Here is a 20,658-nt window from a genome sequence, read left to right on the forward strand (position 1 = left end):
CCTGTCATTACGTGAAGTGGCCAAGGTGAGGATTCCACTGAGCATTGTGTGAAAATAAAATTCTATGTGGCTTTTTACTGTACTAGCATTAGTGATGTGTTCAGTTTGAAACCTTGAATGCGGAAGGTTGGCTTAGTTCTGGACCTAATCCTCTGCAAATGATCGTGGAGTCCGGATGACTATTGCTATGAAGGCTCGAATTATCCAACCACTCTATTCTGTCTGCCTGTCCAATCTAATAGAATGTGCACTGGGGAAGCTAATTGGTGGGAGAAATTGCTGCTTGTTTGCATGACTGATCAAGAGCGTAGCAAGTTCATTTCAGACAGTCTCAGACAGATTTTTCTTTCCCCTCTGCCTTTAGGGGAAGAAGATTATAATGCATTATCATCGTCTAAAAGTTTTTTTTTAAGTTTTGTTTGTCCTTCAGTTATTTCAGGAGTCTCATATACCTTTTTAAAGAAGTTAGATATAATTTCAAACAGACTGTTTGCAAAATATGCTCAGTAGTTTTACAAACAATTGTGGAAACTGAATCCAGGTTTCAGTAACTTGATCTTCCTTTCTAATTGTATCTGTCCAGTTTTCTTGGTGAGTTTTTTATTACAATGTTACCTTGAAACACTACTTTATTAGACTGCATGTCAGAATTTTATTGAGAACTCCACAGAGTTCTGAAATTCTCGTAGTCAAATAATAAAAATAATAAAAAGGAGGAGAGGAAGGTTACAAACAAGTGTAATAGCATACCTAGTGGATTGCAGTGGACTATTGGGGAAGAAAAACTGGTTTTTGAATTTGCAATCTGTTCTGATCCATAGGCTGAAAATAAATGAGTTTAGAAAGTAGAAATCCCTTTGCTCTGGTATCCAATGAAAGTGGTTTTCTTTACACATAACGTTTTGCATAAGGAAAAGAACGTCTTTTTCTCTTTGTTCTCAGTTATGCTTTTACAAGGATGGGTTTTGTTTGGAAAGTAAGGAAAGCATTTTATAGTGCTAGAAAAATGGTACTCTAAAGCCATTTCAAATTAGAGATCTGTAACTGCATTATGATAACGTATGAAATATTCATTTCCAATGATCTTCTGAGTATCTTCTAAATTTTTATTGGGTAGAATGACTTTCTGAAATCTGAAAAAACCAACATTTTCAGTGCTAATACCTTGCCTGTTTTATGGTTAAGTATGGACATTAAAACCTTCCAGATTCTGGAATTTTGCTGTTTATGTAGTAACATATGGGTGTTATATATGACCGCCAAAACATGGAGTTTAACATTGGGATGTTGTGGCGATACTTGCAGTGGGGCTTCATCACGACTTTGTATTCCCTTAAAGTGGTTGGGGCTATTGAAAACTGGGCACTGGGGAGAGCATGAGGAGTCAGGTCAAAGGGCAGATATTTGAGACCATTTTCCCACAGCAGCCCTGTGTGAGTGATCCTTTACTGTGTTAAAAAAAAAAAATGAAGAAGATTAGAGGGGATTAGCAAGAATATTACCCTCCAGAGTGTGGGCCCAAGGCACTAAGAGAAAAACCTAGCCAGGCAGTAAATGTGCTTTATTTGGCCGGGGCACAACCACTACTACATTCCTTCAAGAATCTGAATGGGAAAAGTTAAGTCCTCAAAATGGATTAGTAAATAATCTCATAGTTTGTGGCATCTGCTGAAATAAATCGGTGAGTTAGCTGCATTCTTACACTTTGGGAGACAGTCAAAGGAATTGCCAGCTACATTGATTAAAGATGTGGATTAGCTTTGGCTGTTACTGAATGAGACACTGTATGCTAGGAGAGACCAACTCACAGGTACATACTAGAGCTGAAACCGTCACTTAATTCTTTTTAAAATACTCATCTGATTTTTAAATTGAAGTTCAAAAGGAATAACTCTTTTTTAATATAACATGAAGAAGCAAAATTGCATGTCTTATGTTTCAAGGAAAATGGAAAATTATTAATCCTTGTGTTTTTTAACCCTTCTGTGCATCGCATTCTGCTGATGTAGGGAGAAGGTTGAAACTGGAAAAAACTGAAATCAGAGATTCTTTGTGATAGCACTGAAAAACCACATTAAAATAAGACTTTGGGTTTAGTTTTTTATTCTTCCTTTGGTTGAGTACTTTCTGATTTGCTGCTGATACTTGGGAGCTAACATATTTATCCTCCTACATTGAAACTTGTGCTGCTGAAATGATCAGCAGAAATATAATTTTTTTATTAGCCTAAACTTGTAGTTCATTGCTATTGTACATGTGGCATTATACTTTGTGTATATTCCACAAGAATTTTTTTTTTGCCTTGCCATAGGTGCTTTTTTCTGATATTGTATGTGTGAAAACCCCAGTTTGAGCCTACGCTGATGTGACTTGCAGCTTTTCACTTGCAGTAAAAATGAGTGCTGCCTAACCTGTGTCAGGATTGAGCTGTGGTAGCAGCAGGTAGAAGCTGGTCTCTGTGTGGTGCTCACCTGTGCCTCAAGCAATCCTGTTTAACAGTTTGTAAGGATTTTGGAATATCCTATGTAACCAGGTGTGCTTTCCATTCTTTTTTTTTTTTTTTTTTTTTTTTTTTTTTTTTTTTTTTTTTTTACTTTTAGTACTTACTAGAAATGAAAAGTTTGGTTCTACCTCCAGAGCATATCCTGAAACGAGGGGACAGTGAGGCAGTAGCATATGCTTTTTTTCATCTCCAGCACTGGAAGAGAATAGAAGGGGCTCTAAATCTGCTGCACTGTACATGGGAGGGCAGTAAGTATCTCTCCTTTTTTTTTTCTGTACGATAGGCTAGTCTTTGCCTCTATTCACCTCAGTCACAATCAGTTTTGTTTGTGAGAATCTGATCACTTGATTCAGATACAGATCTAATGTCATTCACTCTTTTTCAGCATTTAGGATGATCCCGTACCCATTAGAGAAAGGTCATCTTTTCTATCCCTATCCAAGTTGCACAGAAACAGCAGACAGAGAACTGTTGCCAAGTAAGTGGTTTATAAGCGGTAACGATAATAAAACATAACTTAAGGACATGTTCAATTTGTGCTGTTCTTTATTTACCTTACAATGTTTTTTAGTTAAGAGCTTCCCTTGAAGGGGGTTCAGCTATTTGTTGATGTCCCTCCCAAACGATCCTTAAGCATATCACAGGTGTGTAGGCCAAACATTAGCTCGATTCTGTAAGAACATAATGGCTTCTTCAAATATAAAGTTTGTGTGTGGTACCTTCAGCCTGCATTTGACAATTTTTGACAGCAACTAAATGGACGAGTTCTTTAAATTACTTATAAAATCCATGACTTCTTTTAAAACTGTTGTAGAGGAGTTGTTTCCTTTTAGCAAGGAAGGAATGCATGTTTTCAGTCCTGCATTCAAGTACCTAGCAGAATGTGTTTGTGATCCTACAGGGAATCTTCACAGAATGTATTTTGGTTTCTGTCACTAACTCAGTGATACATATTAATCTGTTGGACACTATGCTGCTTGGAAATTTTTATCCATTTAGATCATCTTATAGATTTATGTTAACACTTGACACTGAAAAGTAAGTCTTCTCCAAATGTCCAGTACTTTGAGATTACTTCATGGGAGTATGAATCTACAAGTTTTATTGCTTTGGTAAGGCAACCTGAAAATAAACCATTAATGCCCGTGCTCATCATACTTAGGAAAATAGCATTAATTTAAATTAGAATTGGACTCTTTATTGTACATGTTAATAGAATTCCTTTTGTGAAGAAACACAAGTCCCGCAGGACTGGAAAGAGCTACTGCAAAAGCACCATCAGACCCACTGAGACCACAGCTGTGGAAAGCAGAACTGCACATATGTGTTTCTATTTAAAAAAAACCTGAAGTTATATTTAAAATGTGTAATTTAAATTTGCCCCCAGACTGCTTTAAATTACTCGTTTCTCACTTACGCAGGATATTGCAGAAGGAATTCCTCGGTTAGTGACTAACCCTAACTTGTAGACTTTTCAACATAATTAAACACCAACACATGCAGATATTTCAACACGATCATTCACGCATTCCTGTTATGTTTTAAATATAAAACTACCCATAAATAAAATCATCTTAACACTTTTATTGCAGTACTTCCTCAAGGAATCTTGATACTTTACTTTAAATAGATAAATTTAAAACAAATTATGTTGGCCATATTAATAATGCAAAAATCCTGGATTGATCTGACTAGTGACAATTCCCAAATGGCTGTGAACGTATGGAATTGCCTTTTGTTGTCCTTACCTGTTTTGGATTTGATTGTAGCTAACGAATGTAGGAAAAACTAGTGCAAAAAGAATCTTTCCAGCTTAGGTTATCGCTTTCTTTACATTATATATCTCCGTGTTTTAAAAATCAGGTGAGATTCTACATTCTATGAGAGCATGACATTTATTCCTTAGTAGACAAAGTAATTTCTTTGATTTTTTCAAGTAGAGACTGTGTTGCTGTCGTACTGTGTCATGGCATAGCAGGGCTGATTGTCTGTTAATGAGTGAACTGATAATCTCTGGGATATCATTAAGCATCTCTGACTAGATGGAACTCCAAATGCTCTGCCTAGTTGTGCTCCAAAATCATACACTTAAAAGCAAAACAAAACCCAAATACTTATGAATTGCAATAGCACAAGTCACTTTTGTTGGGCTTGCTTTTATAATGATAACTTCCCTTACGTGCCAACATTCAGAAACAGTAACTGAGGATTCATCTTCAGACTTCAGTCTGTTGCGTATCAAAACCCTACAAGTACAAAATGTAAAACAAATACAGTGAGAATTAGTGCAGTTGTATTTTTGTATTTTCCAAAAAGGTATACTTAAATTTCGAAGCTTTTGTTAGATTTTAAAACCAGCTTGTGAAGAAATATGCAGCCCTTTCATAATTACTTATGTCTGTAGAAAGGTTTTTCTTCATTTGAAAACCATTCAAAATCATTGGTTAAAAGTCAGAGCTGCAGGTATTCACAGCCGGTAAGTAATTGCAAATTCACCAAACAGGTCCTCAGCTAGCAACCAGTTGTAGTGTCTTGAGTGCTGAAAGCTCCATATGCCAGCCCCTTAGCCTTTCTAATCACCTTCTTGTGATTTTGTTACCGTAGATTGGAAATTGCAAGAAACTGCTATGTGGAGAATTTATAACCTCGTCCTGGTACTGTTTTCTTTGAGGTCTACTCTGTCAGCTGCTCTGAAAAATTTACTGTAGTCTACCAACCAGAAATCTTTGAAAAGTATTAAGTAGCTACTTTGCATTTATATATAACATGATGGTTGTTTTGTACATGCTGTGCATTTGATCTTATAGGAAGGGCAGGTAACAGAATTAATGCTTCAGGTGGTTGAAAACACCTGAATTGTTTAAAATGATCTTTGTAATTTTGACAGCTTGTGGATTTTGTAACTCTTCCCTGTGTCTTGTTAAAAGAGTACCAAAATCTACGGCTGGTGAAATGCTTCAGAAATAAATCCCATGCAAGTGAAAAAGATGGTTGGGAAGTGTACTGACTATCAATAAGTAAGATGAGCCTTTAATATGGGGGGAAGATTTTTGAGAAGTTTGAATAAAGTACTGGGACTTAATATGGGGTGCTGCACAGCAGTCTTGACACTGAATTTATGCATTCTGTAAGTCTGGAATTAAGCATAAAACTATGTAAATAATTCAGAAAACTGTCTTTGATTATCAAATGTCACTATTCTTATTTTTTTTTCCTTTTCAGCATTTCACGAAGTCTCCGTTTACCCACAGAAGGAACTTCCCTTTTTCATCCACTTCACAGCAGGCCTGTGTTCCTTTTCGGCAATGCTTGCACTCCTTACGCACCAGTTTCCTGAGCTGATGGTCATTTTTGCTAAAGCTGTAAGTATTGGCTCTGTCGTTTCTATTTTACCAACGTTTCCCACGTGTTTGTATTTTAAAAATCAAAGATGCCAGCTTCCATATAGCAGACGTTTGCCATGTTTCACTGTGTCTGCTAAGGGCTTGGTATAGGACTTTCTAGCATGCTTCCTGCTGCATTATTACTGTTGGTTAAAAAAAAAAAAAAAAAAAAGAGCTGCTTGGACAGCTACTATGCCTTTAGGTTCCTACTAAAGGAAGGTCTTGTTAATGCTAAGTTGAATTCTTGGGCAAATCTACAAAGAGAATAATTCATACAATTCAATAAAATGTTATTGAGGTCTGCCTCGTTTCTGGATTTTTTTTATGCCTGCCTTAAAGAACCTAGCTACAAATGATTGGACAACAGCAAACAGCGGAATACATAAGTGTACATATGGGTGGGTTAGAAAGCAGTGATTTAATTGCAATAGCAGTTATGAAATATTGAAGTTGGTAGAATGCGAAAATGATCTTTGCTGCTTTAAATATATTTAATTGTGTCTTCTATGAGCTTTTTCTTCATGTGAACGGCTTCTGTGCACCTCTCTTTTTTCCTTCTTTCTGTCTCATTCTTTATGGGTTTTCTTTTCGTTGCTTACCTGTTAATACTGGTACTGGCTCTAATCTTAGAATCTTTTCCTGGACTCTGAAAGGTGTACTGTCATACTTCAACAAAGAGGAAAAAACTGCATAGGCAGCTTCCCTTACCCACAGACTCAACTGTGTAATATATTAGGCCTTTATTGAGCTATGGATCTCATGCCGTGGAGTGGAGTCACAACTCAAGAGCACTGAACTCTCAGTGAATTGTTATTTCAAACTTTGCTAGTCAAAATAGAAAGTGAAAGAGGTTTTGCTTTCTTGCTGTTTTAATACTTCAGGTAACGGAGACCCAAAAGGCAAGCCCTTTTTCTTAAGAATACGTTGCTCCTAAAAGTGTTGGCTTTGCTAATAATTCCAGTGTACAACATCCAAATCATGCAGGTCTGAGAGTGGGGCCCCGTCTCCACGTTTCTGTTGATCTTTATGTTAGAAAATGTAGTTGGACATGCCAGTGACAAATTTCAGTGCTGCTCATAATTGGCCGGATCCCTAGTAACTAAGGTCTAACTATCTGCTTGATTAATTCTGTAAGGACTGCATTAGCAAAGTTGTGTGATTTCCAAAGAGATACAAGGTCAAATGTTATGCTAACAAAGAATTGCTTGGTGAAGTTCTCTGCTAGGTTTCTTGAACCAAAAAAAGACTTTGTACAAGTTAGTTGGCTTTATATAACGGCATTTCGAACGTCAATTGACATGTCCAAATGTGGGGAAAGAATCACAAGGTTTGGTCATTTGGCAGTGTATTTATTTAACATTCTGTAGGAAAGGATGGATAGTGCTTGCTCAGCAGAAAAGATGATCAAGAAGCATGCATATTGCTGCATAATTCCACCAAGCAGTTGACAGAGATGACAGGCACAGATGAAGGGGTTCTTGCCACTCACTGTTCTTGTTTCATACTGGCAAAAGTGGAAATTACATTGTTAGATAAACAGAAAAGGAGTGAATTCTGTATTAATCTATTGAGATTGGCTGCTGGGAAGGGCATCGTCTTCCAGTATTCTGCTATTTTAGAAAGAATTAATGTTAATTTTTGTTCATACTCTGACTAATAGTCTTCCTTATCTTAATTATTAGATTATTGTACTCTTGATCCTATTCTTGTTGTTTTCAGAACCATTCAGAAAACTTGTAAGAAACAATGATATTCAGTATCAAACTCACACTTTCAATTTTATTCCTGAATTGCCTCAGATCCTTTGCAAGTTGTTTCTGTATTTTAACTATAGATAGTGCTGTGGTGAACACTTCATAAAACATTATCTCTTGTGCTTTGGAGGTATGTGGCATCTAGATGAATTTTGATAGAATCATCTAGGTTGGAAAAGACCTAGATCATGAGGTCCAGCCATCATCCTGACTTACTGAATCCCATCACTAAATCGTGTCCCTTAGTGCCACATCCATGTCCCTTTAATACCTCCAGGGATGGGGACTCCACCACTTCCCTGGGCAGCCCATTCCAACGTTGACCACTCTCTGTGAAGAAATTCTTCCTAAAAATAATTTTGTACTGAAAATGGAAACTTATGTTTAATGACACCCCACCCACCCAAGAGTACTGGTATAAAAATGTGCTGTATCTAGTGTTATACCTGCAGGTAATTTCAGTGCTTTAAACTTTCTAATTAAAATAAAAACCCTGTGTTTTTCATGATTTCAAGTACTATTTCATGATACTATGTTTTAACTTATTAAGTATAATCATTTGAGATGATAAAGTTCTGGATGGTAGATACTTGGAATGCTTTGGCCTTAGTGAGAAAGTGGTACAAAACAGATTTCTAGCAAATTGCTGGAATTGTTGAATTTCAAGCAAATCTAAAGCAGGGTTTTAAGAATGACAATTGAAAAGTATTGTGCATGTGGATTTTTTTCGCTATAACTAAGTGATTTAAATACGACTACTTAGATTATATTTCAGTTGCTTCTTAAACTGTTGTTCCCAACAATTGAATCTAGTGAACTGCATGCCTCTAAACAGCTTTAAGAAGTTGAATACCTTTCTATTGACTTTAAAAGTCTGAGTTTACATATTTTCATTTGTTAGTGCTTGAGTTTGTTTCCTCCGTAATAAATCACAGGGTAAACCTTGGCAAATTGCTAAAAGTATTCCAAGTGGCCAAAAATCACAATGAAGCATTTGCTAGTTCCAATGTATACAACCTAATACACCATCAACAAAAGACTTTAGCACTGGCACCTACTCGATTCAGCTCCCTCTGAAACTGATGGCAGTCTTTCCATTGTAGTTGCTGGCCCTGGGATCAGGCGCCGGCGGGATTTTGGTTGTTTTATGCAGGTGGAAGGATTTGCAGGCACTAGGGACTGATGCTCGCAGAAGTGCTTAGCATTTACTAATCTAGTTAGAGCCAACTATGGCTTTATTAGTTCTCTTGCAACTCGAGTTTTAAGATGTGCCAACTGTAGGAGTAGGGGAAGATGTGCCACGTGAGTCATTTGGGTGATGACGGGGCAGAGAACCCATGATCTGCAAAAAGACTGCAGGGGCTTCAGAGGGTGCTGTGGGTAAGGGCTGGCCTTGCTGTTTGGTTCAGCTAAATTTCTGATCTCTTAAGAGTCGCTGTTACCGATAACCTGAGACAGGTCTGTGGCTGTTCGGAATTCTCTTGGTAAGTGGCAGAAGGGAGGAGGTACAGGATTGGATGACGAGTCCAGAGAAGGGCGACCAAGCTGGTGAGGGGTCTGGAGAACAAGTCTTACGAGGAGCGGCTGAGGGAGCTGGGCTTGTTCAGCCTGGAGAAGAGGAGGCTCAGGGGCGACCTTATCGCTCTCTACAGGTACCTTAAAGGAGGCTGTAGCGAGGTGGGGGTTGGTCTGTTCTCCCACGTGCCTGGTGACAGGACGAGGGGGAATGGGCGAAAGTTGCGACAGGGGAGTTTTAGGTTGGATGTTAGGAAGTACTTCTTTACCGAAAGGGTTATTAAGCATTGGAACGGGCTGCCCAGGGAGGTGGTGGAGTCACCATCCCTGGAGGTCTTTAAAAGACGTTTAGATGTAGAGCTTAGCGATATGGTTTAGTGGAGTACTTAGTGTTAGGTCGGAGGTTGGACTCGATGATCTTGAGGTCTCTTCCAACCTAGAAATCTGTGTCTGTGTCTGTGTCTAGGATGTACAGCTCACTGAGCAAGCTGAAAAATGCCTTCTGTCAAAACGAGACAAAAGGATCTTGTTTCCATTCAGTATGAATTTTTATTTTTGAATAATTGTGTAGGTGGAGGACTGGGTAGCTGTCTAGGATCTTGCAAAGGTGATGTTGCAAAGTTCCTTTTTACAAACTGTGACAAAGACACTGAGAAGTCTGCTTTCAAGAATACTGCAGACGCAGTGTGACAGAAGGCACTGTAAAGAGTCTTGTCAGAAGTTCCCGAGACCAACTAACATGCTTAACTTAAGAACAAGTCAATCCCGTTTTTTTTTTTAAGTCCTAACCTTTTTTCCAATATACGCTACTGGAATAGACCAGTGTTAGTTCATTTTGAAGTATTGAAAAAATACAGCAGTGTTCCAGTATCCTACTGAAAACACGTTCTTGTTTAGGGAATTGGACAAAATCCTAAGACAATTCATGTTCCAAAGTATTTTGATATGGGTTGCTTGATATTTTCACAACAAAGAAAGAAGTCATGGGACTTAAATTAATAATTGGCTAATTTTTATGATTGCAAGATAAGGAGAAAACATATTTCATTCTGGTTGTGGTGTAGCTCCCCATTAGAGGATTCCTTGCCCTTCTCCTGATAGCAGCCAGCTAGAGACAGAATATAGGACTAAACAGACCCCAGTCTGTCAAGTCCTGTTTTCTGTGACAATCTGCTTTACTTTCTGAACAAATCCCCCTACCACTTTCCCCAAAGCTCATTAAGTGAGACTGGAGAATTAACTTTTTAGCCAGCTGCTGAACTTTTCATATTTATAAACACTTGAGTCTTTTGCTTATCTAAGAGAAAATGTGTATAGTTTGGAGATGTGCACTTCCCTGCCAATGTGTAATGAGTGGTTCTACACTTCATAGAAAAAAAGCCTGAAGTTTCCTGTCACAGCTGAGTGTCGATGCCAAGGGCAAAGGTTTCTTGCCTTGCTAATCTACATCTTAACTCATGCACTTAATGTGAAGGTGCCACACGCACGCAGGCAGGGAAGAAGCTAGCTGCAATGAAAAGCTCCTGCGCTGTTGTGAATGTTATGTTTTAAAAGCCTTTTTAATGTAATATTTGAGGTTATGATAGAAGCCAGGAGGGCCAAAGTAAAACCCTCAAAGTAAATGAGTCCTGTCACTGCTGCCTCATGAAAAGAGGGTTTGTGTGAGGATAACACAAGTCCCGGTGGAACGGTCGGGGGGATGGGTTGAGAAGGTGCAGGGGAGTGTGCACCATTTGTTTTAGCTTAATCTTTATTTCTGTAACTGTTTAGATGGCATCTAGAATATGGATCCTGTCTGGAAGAACGGGCTGGTCTTGCTGGGTTGTCTGTTCAGTTTTTACACGTTTGAATCGATGACCTATAAATAATCTGTGCCTGAATGTACAAGAAAATGCACTACCCTCCTTTCCATCTGGTTAACTGACGGTGTGAGCACGGAGCTGCTGGCAGGGTTGCAGCACAGAAACGCCATCCTAACGCGTCCTGCTTGTGCCTAGGTGCTGCGAGTGCTTTGGCCCGTGAGTGCTCCCAGTGTGCTGGCCTCCGGCTGAGCCCTGGACATCCCCTGGGTGAGTTGTGCTCGGAGCCGCGGCTTTCTGGAGAGGTTTCTCTTTTTTTTTTTTTTGGTCTTGGTTTTAAAGTCAGACACTTCTCTGCAGCAACACACTATAAGATAGAGGTTTTCTTTGTTCATACCTTGAACCTATGAAAGGAAATTGTTTTTTGAACTTGAGCTCATTTATTGCTGTGATCTGTTTTTTTTTTGTTTTGTTTTGTTTTTTTCCCAGTTCTTTGGGACTGTCCTTTTACCCTTCGCTATGGAAAACACTGAGGTCCTCATGCTGTCCAGTCTGTGGCATCAGCTGACTCCAGTTTGACCGGAGCATGCTTTCCACGATGCTTCGATTTCATTGTTCCCACAAGCGTCTCTGCCAGCACCCACTGGGCATGGTTAGCTGACACCAAGGTGGGAAGGCAACAAAGAAAGGTGTGCTCTTCAAACTGGTGTCTTTCACAGGCTTCCATGTTGGTAATGGTGCTTTATGTATGAATTTCTTCTTTGGCCTTGGCGTCTGTAGTCATCTAAGAAAATAGTTTTTGTTGAGCAATAATCTCATTGCTCTCTTAATCGCTTGTACAACAGGAAGCTAATACTTCCTCTGTAAGAAATGAGAGAACACAAATTGAGCAGATGTTTTGAGTATTGACACTTCTTTCTCAGCTGCAGACGCACCAGATAACTGGCTTAGATTTAGTTTTGTAAGCCTTTTTCAAAATATTTGTTAAGAGCAAAATATGGCTCTGCTTTCTTTATTAAAAGGTTACTTCTTAACGCATTGAGTTTCATTGAATTCATAAGCTTCTGTTTTAATATAGATTATAGCGTACAAACAAAGATTTGTTTCTTCTGTATCCTGTAAGCTTGCATTACACAAGGAAATCGTGCTATAAGCTCCTCTATTTCATATTGTTATTTCTTTAGATTTAATTGTACATCTTTTGTCTTTCAAATCCCTTTGCCTTGAAAAGCAGGATCGTTTCTGAAACTGCCAAAAGGGATTGTGGTATCTGCACGGGAGTCTGCTTGGGAGACCTGAACTTTCAAGTGTTAGTCCAAAGAAAAAGTACTATCATTGTTGATATCAAGTCTTGAAGAGAACTGAGGTGTGGAGCACTCTTCAAAGGAATTACTTCACATATGGACCAGCCACAAGGGTCTGTTTACTGCAAAGGTGAAAAGATAGCTGTGGCAGCCAAGTGCTTTGAGGTAATTGGTGTGACCTCCATTTCCACTCTTCCCCCATTAGAGAAAATGTCAACTCTTTAACATTCAGGTCTGCTGCTCAGTATTGAGGAAGCAGACTCATGTTAGACAAGGCGTCTTAAAATGTGGAAGTGGCAAAAATAGCACGGGCTTGTGGATAAATGCTAACTCTGAGCACATGAAGTTGCCCATCTTCATACATTTCACAGACATACACGTACAGTTATCCATAATAAATAGGGAGATTTTACATGGTTAATCTACACTGATCTTTGTGAAAGATTGATGTAAGCTGTGACCTCGATGGGTTCTTTGAAAGGTGTCATAAATTATTCTAGTTTTTAAATCCTGAATGGAAGAAGCTTGCTGTAGCCTACACTATTTTCTGAAGTAGTACCTAAATCAATCAGCAGATGGTTTTTTTTTTTCCATCCTGAAGTTATTTAATTCTTTAACATAAGCAGGACTCCTATGAAAGAGGGGATATTTTAATTAGTACAGATAAAGTATTCTTTAATTCTGATTCTCTAAAAGTCTTCTTTCAGCACAGTTGCAGCTTCTAGTACTCTCTGTTCTGCAAAGCCCCCTGCCAAAGGTCTGGTTGGCACGTGCAAATAGTAGAGTTGTCATTCCAGCTTTTGGCAGAATATAAAATGAAAATACGCAATGTGTATTATCCTAGATCATTTGAATTGACCTATAATCTATCTTAATGCAGGAGGCTGAGTTTTTCAAATTCTTTACCTTGTAAACAAAGGACTATAAAACGGATGGTCACCTATGTGTCTCCTGTTTGCAAGCGTGGCTGAGAGGATGCACACATGTTTAGGTAGAATTGCCATTGTTATTCTCCACTGTATATTTGTATTGACTGGGCTTTAATCCAAGCTAAACACGTGAATTCATTGAGGAGTCAAGAGAGGAGCCCTACAGAAAGGCGCTACCAAGATGTTTTTGAGTTGCCTTACTACTAGTAGGTGATTTTCTCAACTCTCTTTCCACTTGAGTGTGAGCCATTGGGGTTGTTTCTCACTGTGGAATCGTTGTGGTGATTAATAGATACGTTGTGTTCATGCAATTTCACTTCTTGGTCCACAGGGGCCCATAAGGTAACCAACCTAATGCTTTTTAAAGTTGAACATTTTCCAGCATTTGTGTGGGGTTATAAATGAAGCAGTGCCTCCCATGTATCATCCCAAGAGCTGCTTTCTTTCACTGTCCTCCCCTGACATAACAGTAACAGAAAGGGGATGGGCTTAGGCTGAAAGTATAGCTGGCAACAGTCTATGTAATGAAAATCTTCCTGTCTTTCTAGAAGTGCCAGTAATTCTTGAGGAAGGAGGAGCTCTCTGTATGATTTCCTAGCAGGACTGTTCATGCTTTACAGCAACATTCCTTAGCCACTTAGGAGCAGGGACTTACCACCTGATGCATACCATAGCAATACCATATCAACCCACGTGCAGTTAGGTTGCTTTTATATATATATGTAACAAGACAGTTATGACTCAGGACAGATAAACATTGATTGTTTTCCCTGAAACATGCGCTGTGGTAACCTTATAGACACCGGGATGCCAAAAACCTTTTTTGTAGGTTGTATGTAATGTAGTAGACTTCTCCAATTTTCATTTGGAGTAGCCAGTGAAGCAGCATAATTGTAGTCTCTTTGATTCATACTGGCAGGATTTGAATTTGCATGTGTTTTTTTTGTTGTTGCTCAAAGTGTCTTAAAGCATCTCACACCAGAGTAATTTTTGGTCAGAATGTCCAGGTAGAGGAATGTTGCATTTCTTCCTGCTAACCTCTTTTGTGTAAGTGATCTCCAAAGAGGACAGGCAGGAAGGAAAGAGGGAAACGTTATTGTAGGTAGTAAAGCTATTGAAGCAGTTAGGCAACTAAATTCTGATGTGAATTTGCCCAGTTTTACCACTGATTTTAATGAAAAGTATCTAAATATGTTTGTGGACAGGGCCTTTATTGCACATGCATCTAGAGAGATCACACAAACATGACTTATTTTCTTACTGGAGCAGAACTTCGTAATATTGGCTTACTTCAGATGAAGTCTTTGGAAGTTCAACAGCCAAATACTATTTGATATTTGATGTAATTTAGATATGCTAATCCTTTAAGCCTGACAAATGTCCATCAGGTATATTATTCCTATAAGCATACTATCTGAGAAATTAATAAGCTCTGTAACTCTGCCCTGTTGTACAAGGAGGAGTGTTCCAATCCAGTTCATAACAGGTATGGTGGGTCCTACCAAGGATATACAGTGGCCCGTGCTAGTTGCCTGGGAAGGATGTGAGAGCGAGCCAGGCATGTGACAGTGCCTCCAGAGCACTCTCCAGGCACTTGCACTGCAGGGTTGTCTCCTCCAGAGGTAGTGACTTTGTGCTGAACAGCTTTCAAGGGGTAAAACTTTCCACTGGTTTATAATATTAACATAATCAAGCTCTTAAAGCAGTGGTGAGGCAGGTTAGGCTAATAAATATTTCTGGTTGACAGAGTCAGCCTGAAGCAGCTCTAGTTTGGTTGTGCTAATAAACCATATCAGAATTATCCTCTCGGTAGCGAACTCTCTTACACTTGTATACTCTGGTGTGAGTCCTTTGTTCCCGAAACCAGGGAGAGACACATGCACTGCTAGCTTGTGTGCAGGCATGTTTGTGGCAACAGGACTTCCCATCCTGTCCGAAACCGCAGTCACCAAAATTGTGTTGACAAATGTGTGCTGGAGGTGGTCCCCTCTTAGCCCTGGATGCCACGTTGGACCAGTTCCTGGCCCAGGCTTCCCGTTCTCTGCTTTTCCTTGCCGCATCTCCTCCAGCATCGGCCAGGCCTGTTTAGTTCCTGCCTCCTTGTCCTGAAATTGTTGTGAGGGTGCCAAGGCTTGTAGATCCATGACTCTGAGCAAGGCAGGGTTTAAAGGTCATAGTCAAGACCATTAATAACAAGGTGCAAACGGCTGGTTTATATGTAATGTGAAGCTTTTTACTTATTTCATTTTTGCACTTTGAGGGCTCTGTTTGCTTATGGAGCACTTGGTGTCTGGTACCTATTTAGGCTGAGAGCAGGCAATTGGGTTCCTTCAGGCCTTCAGAGGAATGCAGAAAATTGTTCTCTGGTGTTGTAATTCTGCTGGGATAACTGGAGCTTATTTGTCTCACTGCTTATTAAATGCATACTTGTCTTGAGGTCCTCTTTTTTTTCTGAAAAACGTTGGGTGAATCCCAAGGACCACAAGTGAGAGGAAGATTCCAGGGGGAGGGGGGCGAGTGAAGTGCTTGCACCTCTACGAACTGCATCAGCAGCCTCCTGTGCCAGCAGGCTGGAGGGGCTAAATATGAGCACGAACTCGAGAGAGAAAAGGAGACATACATGTGGGGGTCTTACAGACATAAATTAGTTTTGCCCTTCCCCCCTGCCCAGAGATGACAGGCTGAGGGGAGATGCACCTCCCAGACTACTAATATATGGGGTGTGTGGTTGGGAGCCACATGAAGCTGCAGTGAGACTTCAGAACAGGACCAGCTGTGGAGGTAGAGAGCAGATGTGCACTGGTGCTGTGCTCTTAGCAGAGGACGGTGTTGGTAGCAAGGACAGCGAGAGCAGATGGGATTGATATTCTGCCAGCCTCAGAGCAGTACCTGCGTCCCCGTGTTTTGCTGATAAAAAGAACGAGCAGGCTCCTTGTTTCTTTCTTCTGCAGTTGAAGGCTGCATGGCTGCATCGGTGATGTGCCTGCTGTTCTGGTCTGTGTATGGTGGGAAAAAGTCCCCTAAACATCAGGTTACATTGACAGTAGCAGTAGCAGTGGGCTTCTGTGTTCAGTCTTCTGTGGTCTGAATTCCACCCAATTCTAATAAAGGTGGTAGAGAGAAAAGGCAACTTCACTTTCAAACTCTGCCTCTTGCCTCCTGGCTCCCTTTTCCCTTTCTAGAGCCTCAGAGGCGAGGCGTGCTCTGCACGCCCCAGCCCTTAGCGCTGCAGGAAGAAGACAGTGATCAGGGATGCTGCTCATGTGCTTGGAATTTTCCTCTTCTTTTCCAGCTTTGATTGTTGTGTCTTACTTTTTGGTAGGCTCTTAGGTGAGTCTGATCTTTGGGGAATGCTCAGTAACACACCCACATTATTGCATCAGTAAGGGTGCTTCCGTGAAGATGAATACAGTTCTCTGTTGGGGATCTTCTTGCTTTGGTTATGTCTGGTCAATGACATTTTCCTTTTACTCTGGATGCATTGAATTGTGCAATCACACTGTAGCCCCATCAGCTCAGATTCTTCTCTTAAGAACCTCTTGATTTCTTTTCTAATCTGGCTGCAGGCTATCATCAGTTACAGAAGTGTGACAGTATGTGACTATTGCATTCTTCTACAGTGACTCATCAGCTGCGATTTCAGAGCAGTAATCTCCTGCTGCTAGTTGGAGCAGCCCTTCATGACTTGTGTTCAGTAATGAGGGATATGAAAGCTCCCACACAGATATTGACAGGTTATGCAAATGTTAGTCAAAATCCCCCCAGCAAATCTGTCCCCGAGACTTGGACCTGTTACAGGCAGTGTGGCTCTTCGGATAACCCCCATGCAGCTCGCTCTCACTGGAGGAAGCGGCCGTTGGCACAGGTACATGAGCGAAGGCCTTTGTGTAAGCATGGATGTGGTGGTGAACAGGAAGGGTCTATGGCTGTGACGAGGGGTTTTTAGGACTAGGGTGTAACTGAGCAGTGTGTGCACTCTGGATTGCTGTAGGTCAAAAATCAAATCCATCTTCTCAGTGCGCCCATCCAGAAGCATGGTGGTGGTGCCTGGGCTAAGGCCCTCTCCCACTTGCGTGTGGCTTAGTAGAGAGAATGCCCTGTGTTTGTATAGGTCCTGTGGTTTTGATGTCTTCTGCCTCCTCCTCCTCCTGTGTGTCCTGTCCAGCTTCTTCAGAGAAGGTAATTTGTTCAGGAGCTCATTTAGCAATTTCTTCTCCTTGTTTCTGAGTTCAGCCGTGCTTTTGACTGGGACATAATTAGAACATGATCTTCCATAAAAGGTTCCCTGTACGTTTTAGATTACTTAAGAGGGGCTTGTGAGTGGAACCGAGTATTCCCTGACAAGACTGCAGCCTTCATAAACTTTTATAGATGGAAAACATCTGCTTTCTGAAGATGAGTGCAGTGAAGGGGAGTTTCGGGAGGCCTCATATACAAGAAGACATCCAGCAGTCTGAATTACATTCAGCCTGCAATGGGCCGTCTTCCTGCGCAAGCACTGGAAGTTAGTTCTAGTTAACCGGCGTTCTGACTCCTGGGCATCGTGCTTTTCGTGCTTTTGCTAATCGCTTGTTAATAAACAAGAAACGAGCACGGTCGCACATAGCCCTCTGCAGAAGAACCTCACGCCTCTTCTGCCTGATAGACTCGAGCTACTGGGCTATCCCCGCAGCTGCTCCAGGTGCTTCTGTAATCCTCGTGCCTGTTGCGAAGTAGTTTTGCTCTTCTGATGTGGGGGCAGAAGAGCAAAAGGGGAAGGCAGTGAGGCCACGGAGTTCAGTCATGCCAGTGAAAACAGGTATGGGTATGGAGGGTTGCCTTCTCAGCTGTGGCTGTTCATTAAAGTGATAAAGGCATCCAGTTTTAGTATCTTGGTGCTGATACAGGAAGGGGGAGAGCCAATAAAGGCAAGACAACCTGTCCTCAAGAGCTCTTTCTCCTTTGTTTTACAACATTGAATATCTGCAAAGGGAAGAAATCTGTTAGCAGCAGACAAGGTGGAGGTATCATTCATCAGGTGGGCCTACAGATCTGCTCAGAAGCAGTATTTCTGCTGGGGGAGAACTCCCAGAAGTGCTGGGGAAGAAGAAATGTTGATCAGCAGCCGACCCCAGGTCCCAGGGCACTGGGGTCCCTCCCAGCTTGTGCTGCTCTGGGAGCTCGAGGGGGGAGAGGCCTGGATTGATTGCAGAGGGGGCAGCATTTTTTTAAAGCCTGTCGTAAATTGATGGTAGGTGGAGCAGTAATGAAGATAAATGAGAGCACTCTTCCCAGTAGATTTGCCTGCACGCTCGTGAACGCTGCTGCAGCGGGCTTGAAATGCCTTTGGCCTGGCTCAGCCCTCCTCCCGCTCACCTGCCAGCATTCCTGACACAGCTTAGAGACGGAACAAATCTTGGTGAAAAGCTAAACTTCAGCTTGAACGCAGGTCTGCATGAGCAGCGAGGGGAAGAAGAGTGCTGCTGAGCCCTCTTGTGCGTAATCAGTGCAGGACTCAGCAGGGAGATGGAGCTGGTTTAATTCTGCAAGAAGCACAGCCGGGCAGTGGAGAGATGGGATCCTCGTGCCTTTTACTAGTTCTGTTAAAGGTCACCTTTCTGCTCGTCTGAGGCTCTGCTGAAGGGCCTTTTCCTGCATAAGCACCATCCTTGGTCTGGCTGTTTGGGAACGGGGTGCTATCACCTGGCCCCATGGCAGGCTGGTTAAATTCTTTGAGCACTTCCCATCAAAGCAGTTCTCAGCGTGGTTTCCTCTCACCACTCAGACTGGTATTTCCTAGGGCCCTTGGGTAAAATCCTCACTCAGATGGCTCTTCATGCGGTGGCCAGTGGGTGGCTTAGGAATTGAATAATCTTCTTTGCTTTAATCCCATCCTGCTCTTTGACCCTTCCTTCCAGCCCTTCCAGCATTAGTGTTGTGCAGACAGGGAGCTGGGCAGCCACATCTCGCTGCTGACAGGAGAAAACCTTCAGTCCTTGCAGAGACACGACAGCCTTTCTAGAGGCAGCAGCAGTACAAAATCAGACCCGAGTTAAAGTATTTACAGATGGCACTGCTGGCTTGTCCTTTCCTGTTGTTGCAAGCTTACAGCATTCATGAAAACATGCTTCGAGTATCTCCTGACATGCAAGAAATGTCGTTATCGCCATTCAGCACGGTGGTGATGAATATACAGAAAACCAGTACCGTTTTGACTCAGACATGAGGAAGCGCGCCCTGCCCAGCTGAGCTCTGGGAGGGAAGTGCAGAGGTGCCCCCAGCAGTTAGGGCTAGTGCACTCATTAGTCCAGTGGCTAATGAGCCACTGCAGCCTTAGACCCTGCCGAGGTGAGCTCCGTGCAGATAAGAGTACAGCCTTGTCACAGGACATTACACTTCTTAAGCTCCAGGATACGCTCAGGAACTGCCATGGATTGGGTAAATTTGGGGGTGGATCAATTTGGTTAATGGGTTCAGCTCTCTTGTACATTGGCTGCTTGTGTGGATTGGGAACTTCCGATCAGACTCTAAAGCATCTCTGTACTAAACAAAGCATCTCTGTAATCAGTGCTTGCCTGAGCTGGGGGAAAAGAGGAAATTTCTAGAGATAGAGGGGTTAATCTCCGTAACGCATCCACTTACTGCTCTGCTGCTCCCTGCCCCTCCTCTCATCAGCTGCAATTCTAAGTGATAGCTTTTGACTTTGGGTGGTGGGTGGGTGTGGGTTTTTTGTTTTTTTTTTTAAGGAAAAGATTTGGAAGCTAATCTGGTGCCTCCTGCTTGACCCAGTGTTATGTCAGGAGATGTCCTGGAGCGTGCTGCTGCTTGTGAGGATTCCCCTGGGGGATTTGCATGCTGGATGCCACGGCTCTGCCGTGTGAGAAACAAGGGGGTAATTCCTGGGGTGGGGAGGTCCCTGCTTTAGGGTGGCAGGAGCTGCGGACAAGCAGGTAGGAAGAACTGCAGGCTGAGTCCCACTTGGGAGGAAGCACACAGCTGGGTATGCAGAAATTCAAAAAGCAAAAACGTCATTTTCTGATACAGGTTTATAATGAATTTTGACTTAAAATAATAAGCAGTATACACAACATACAAGTGAGTTTTACAGAGAGATGCTGTTGTACCCATCAACTTCTGAACCTACCAGTAAGTTCACAGATTCTGTTTGCTTTCTCTAGCCCTCCGTGTCTGCAAACGTCTGTGGATAGCCTTTGTCTTCTTGCAGTCATTCAGGCTTCAGTTGACAGTTCACAACTCTGCTCGTCATCCTCACTGGGGAGATGGGAGAAGACTGTGCAGGAGTTGCTCTCGTTCAGCGAGTGTCAGTAGTGCAGCTGGGATCAGTATGCCAGGTCTGCTCGAGGGAAACATGGAGATCTTGAACTTAAGAATTTGCAACACCCTTCCTCTGGCCTTGCAAAAAAAAAAAAAAAAAAAAAAAAAAGCAAGAGTGCTTTCTGCAGGAGTTTATTATTCTGAACTAGTGTTGTTT

At 41.6% G+C, this 20,658-nt stretch overlaps 1 protein-coding gene across 1 annotated transcript in view; it reads left to right on the plus strand.

Annotated features, from left to right (window-relative positions):
* Nucleotides 1-11,990, plus strand: part of ST7L (suppression of tumorigenicity 7 like) — a 22,869-nt gene extending 10,879 nt beyond the window's left edge. The window contains exons 12-16 of the mRNA XM_035561330.2: nt 2,601-2,751; nt 2,889-2,981; nt 5,726-5,865; nt 11,153-11,224; nt 11,444-11,990. Of these exons, the coding sequence (XP_035417223.1) occupies nt 2,601-2,751; nt 2,889-2,981; nt 5,726-5,865; nt 11,153-11,206 (438 nt within the window). The 3' untranslated portion in view covers nt 11,207-11,224; nt 11,444-11,990. The remainder of the gene's footprint in view (nt 1-2,600; nt 2,752-2,888; nt 2,982-5,725; nt 5,866-11,152; nt 11,225-11,443) is intronic.
* Nucleotides 11,991-20,658: the final 8,668 nt, after the last annotated feature.

This window comes from Cygnus atratus, chromosome 24 (assembly GCF_013377495.2).
Source record: "Cygnus atratus isolate AKBS03 ecotype Queensland, Australia chromosome 24, CAtr_DNAZoo_HiC_assembly, whole genome shotgun sequence".
Taxonomy (NCBI): Eukaryota; Metazoa; Chordata; class Aves; order Anseriformes; family Anatidae; genus Cygnus; species Cygnus atratus.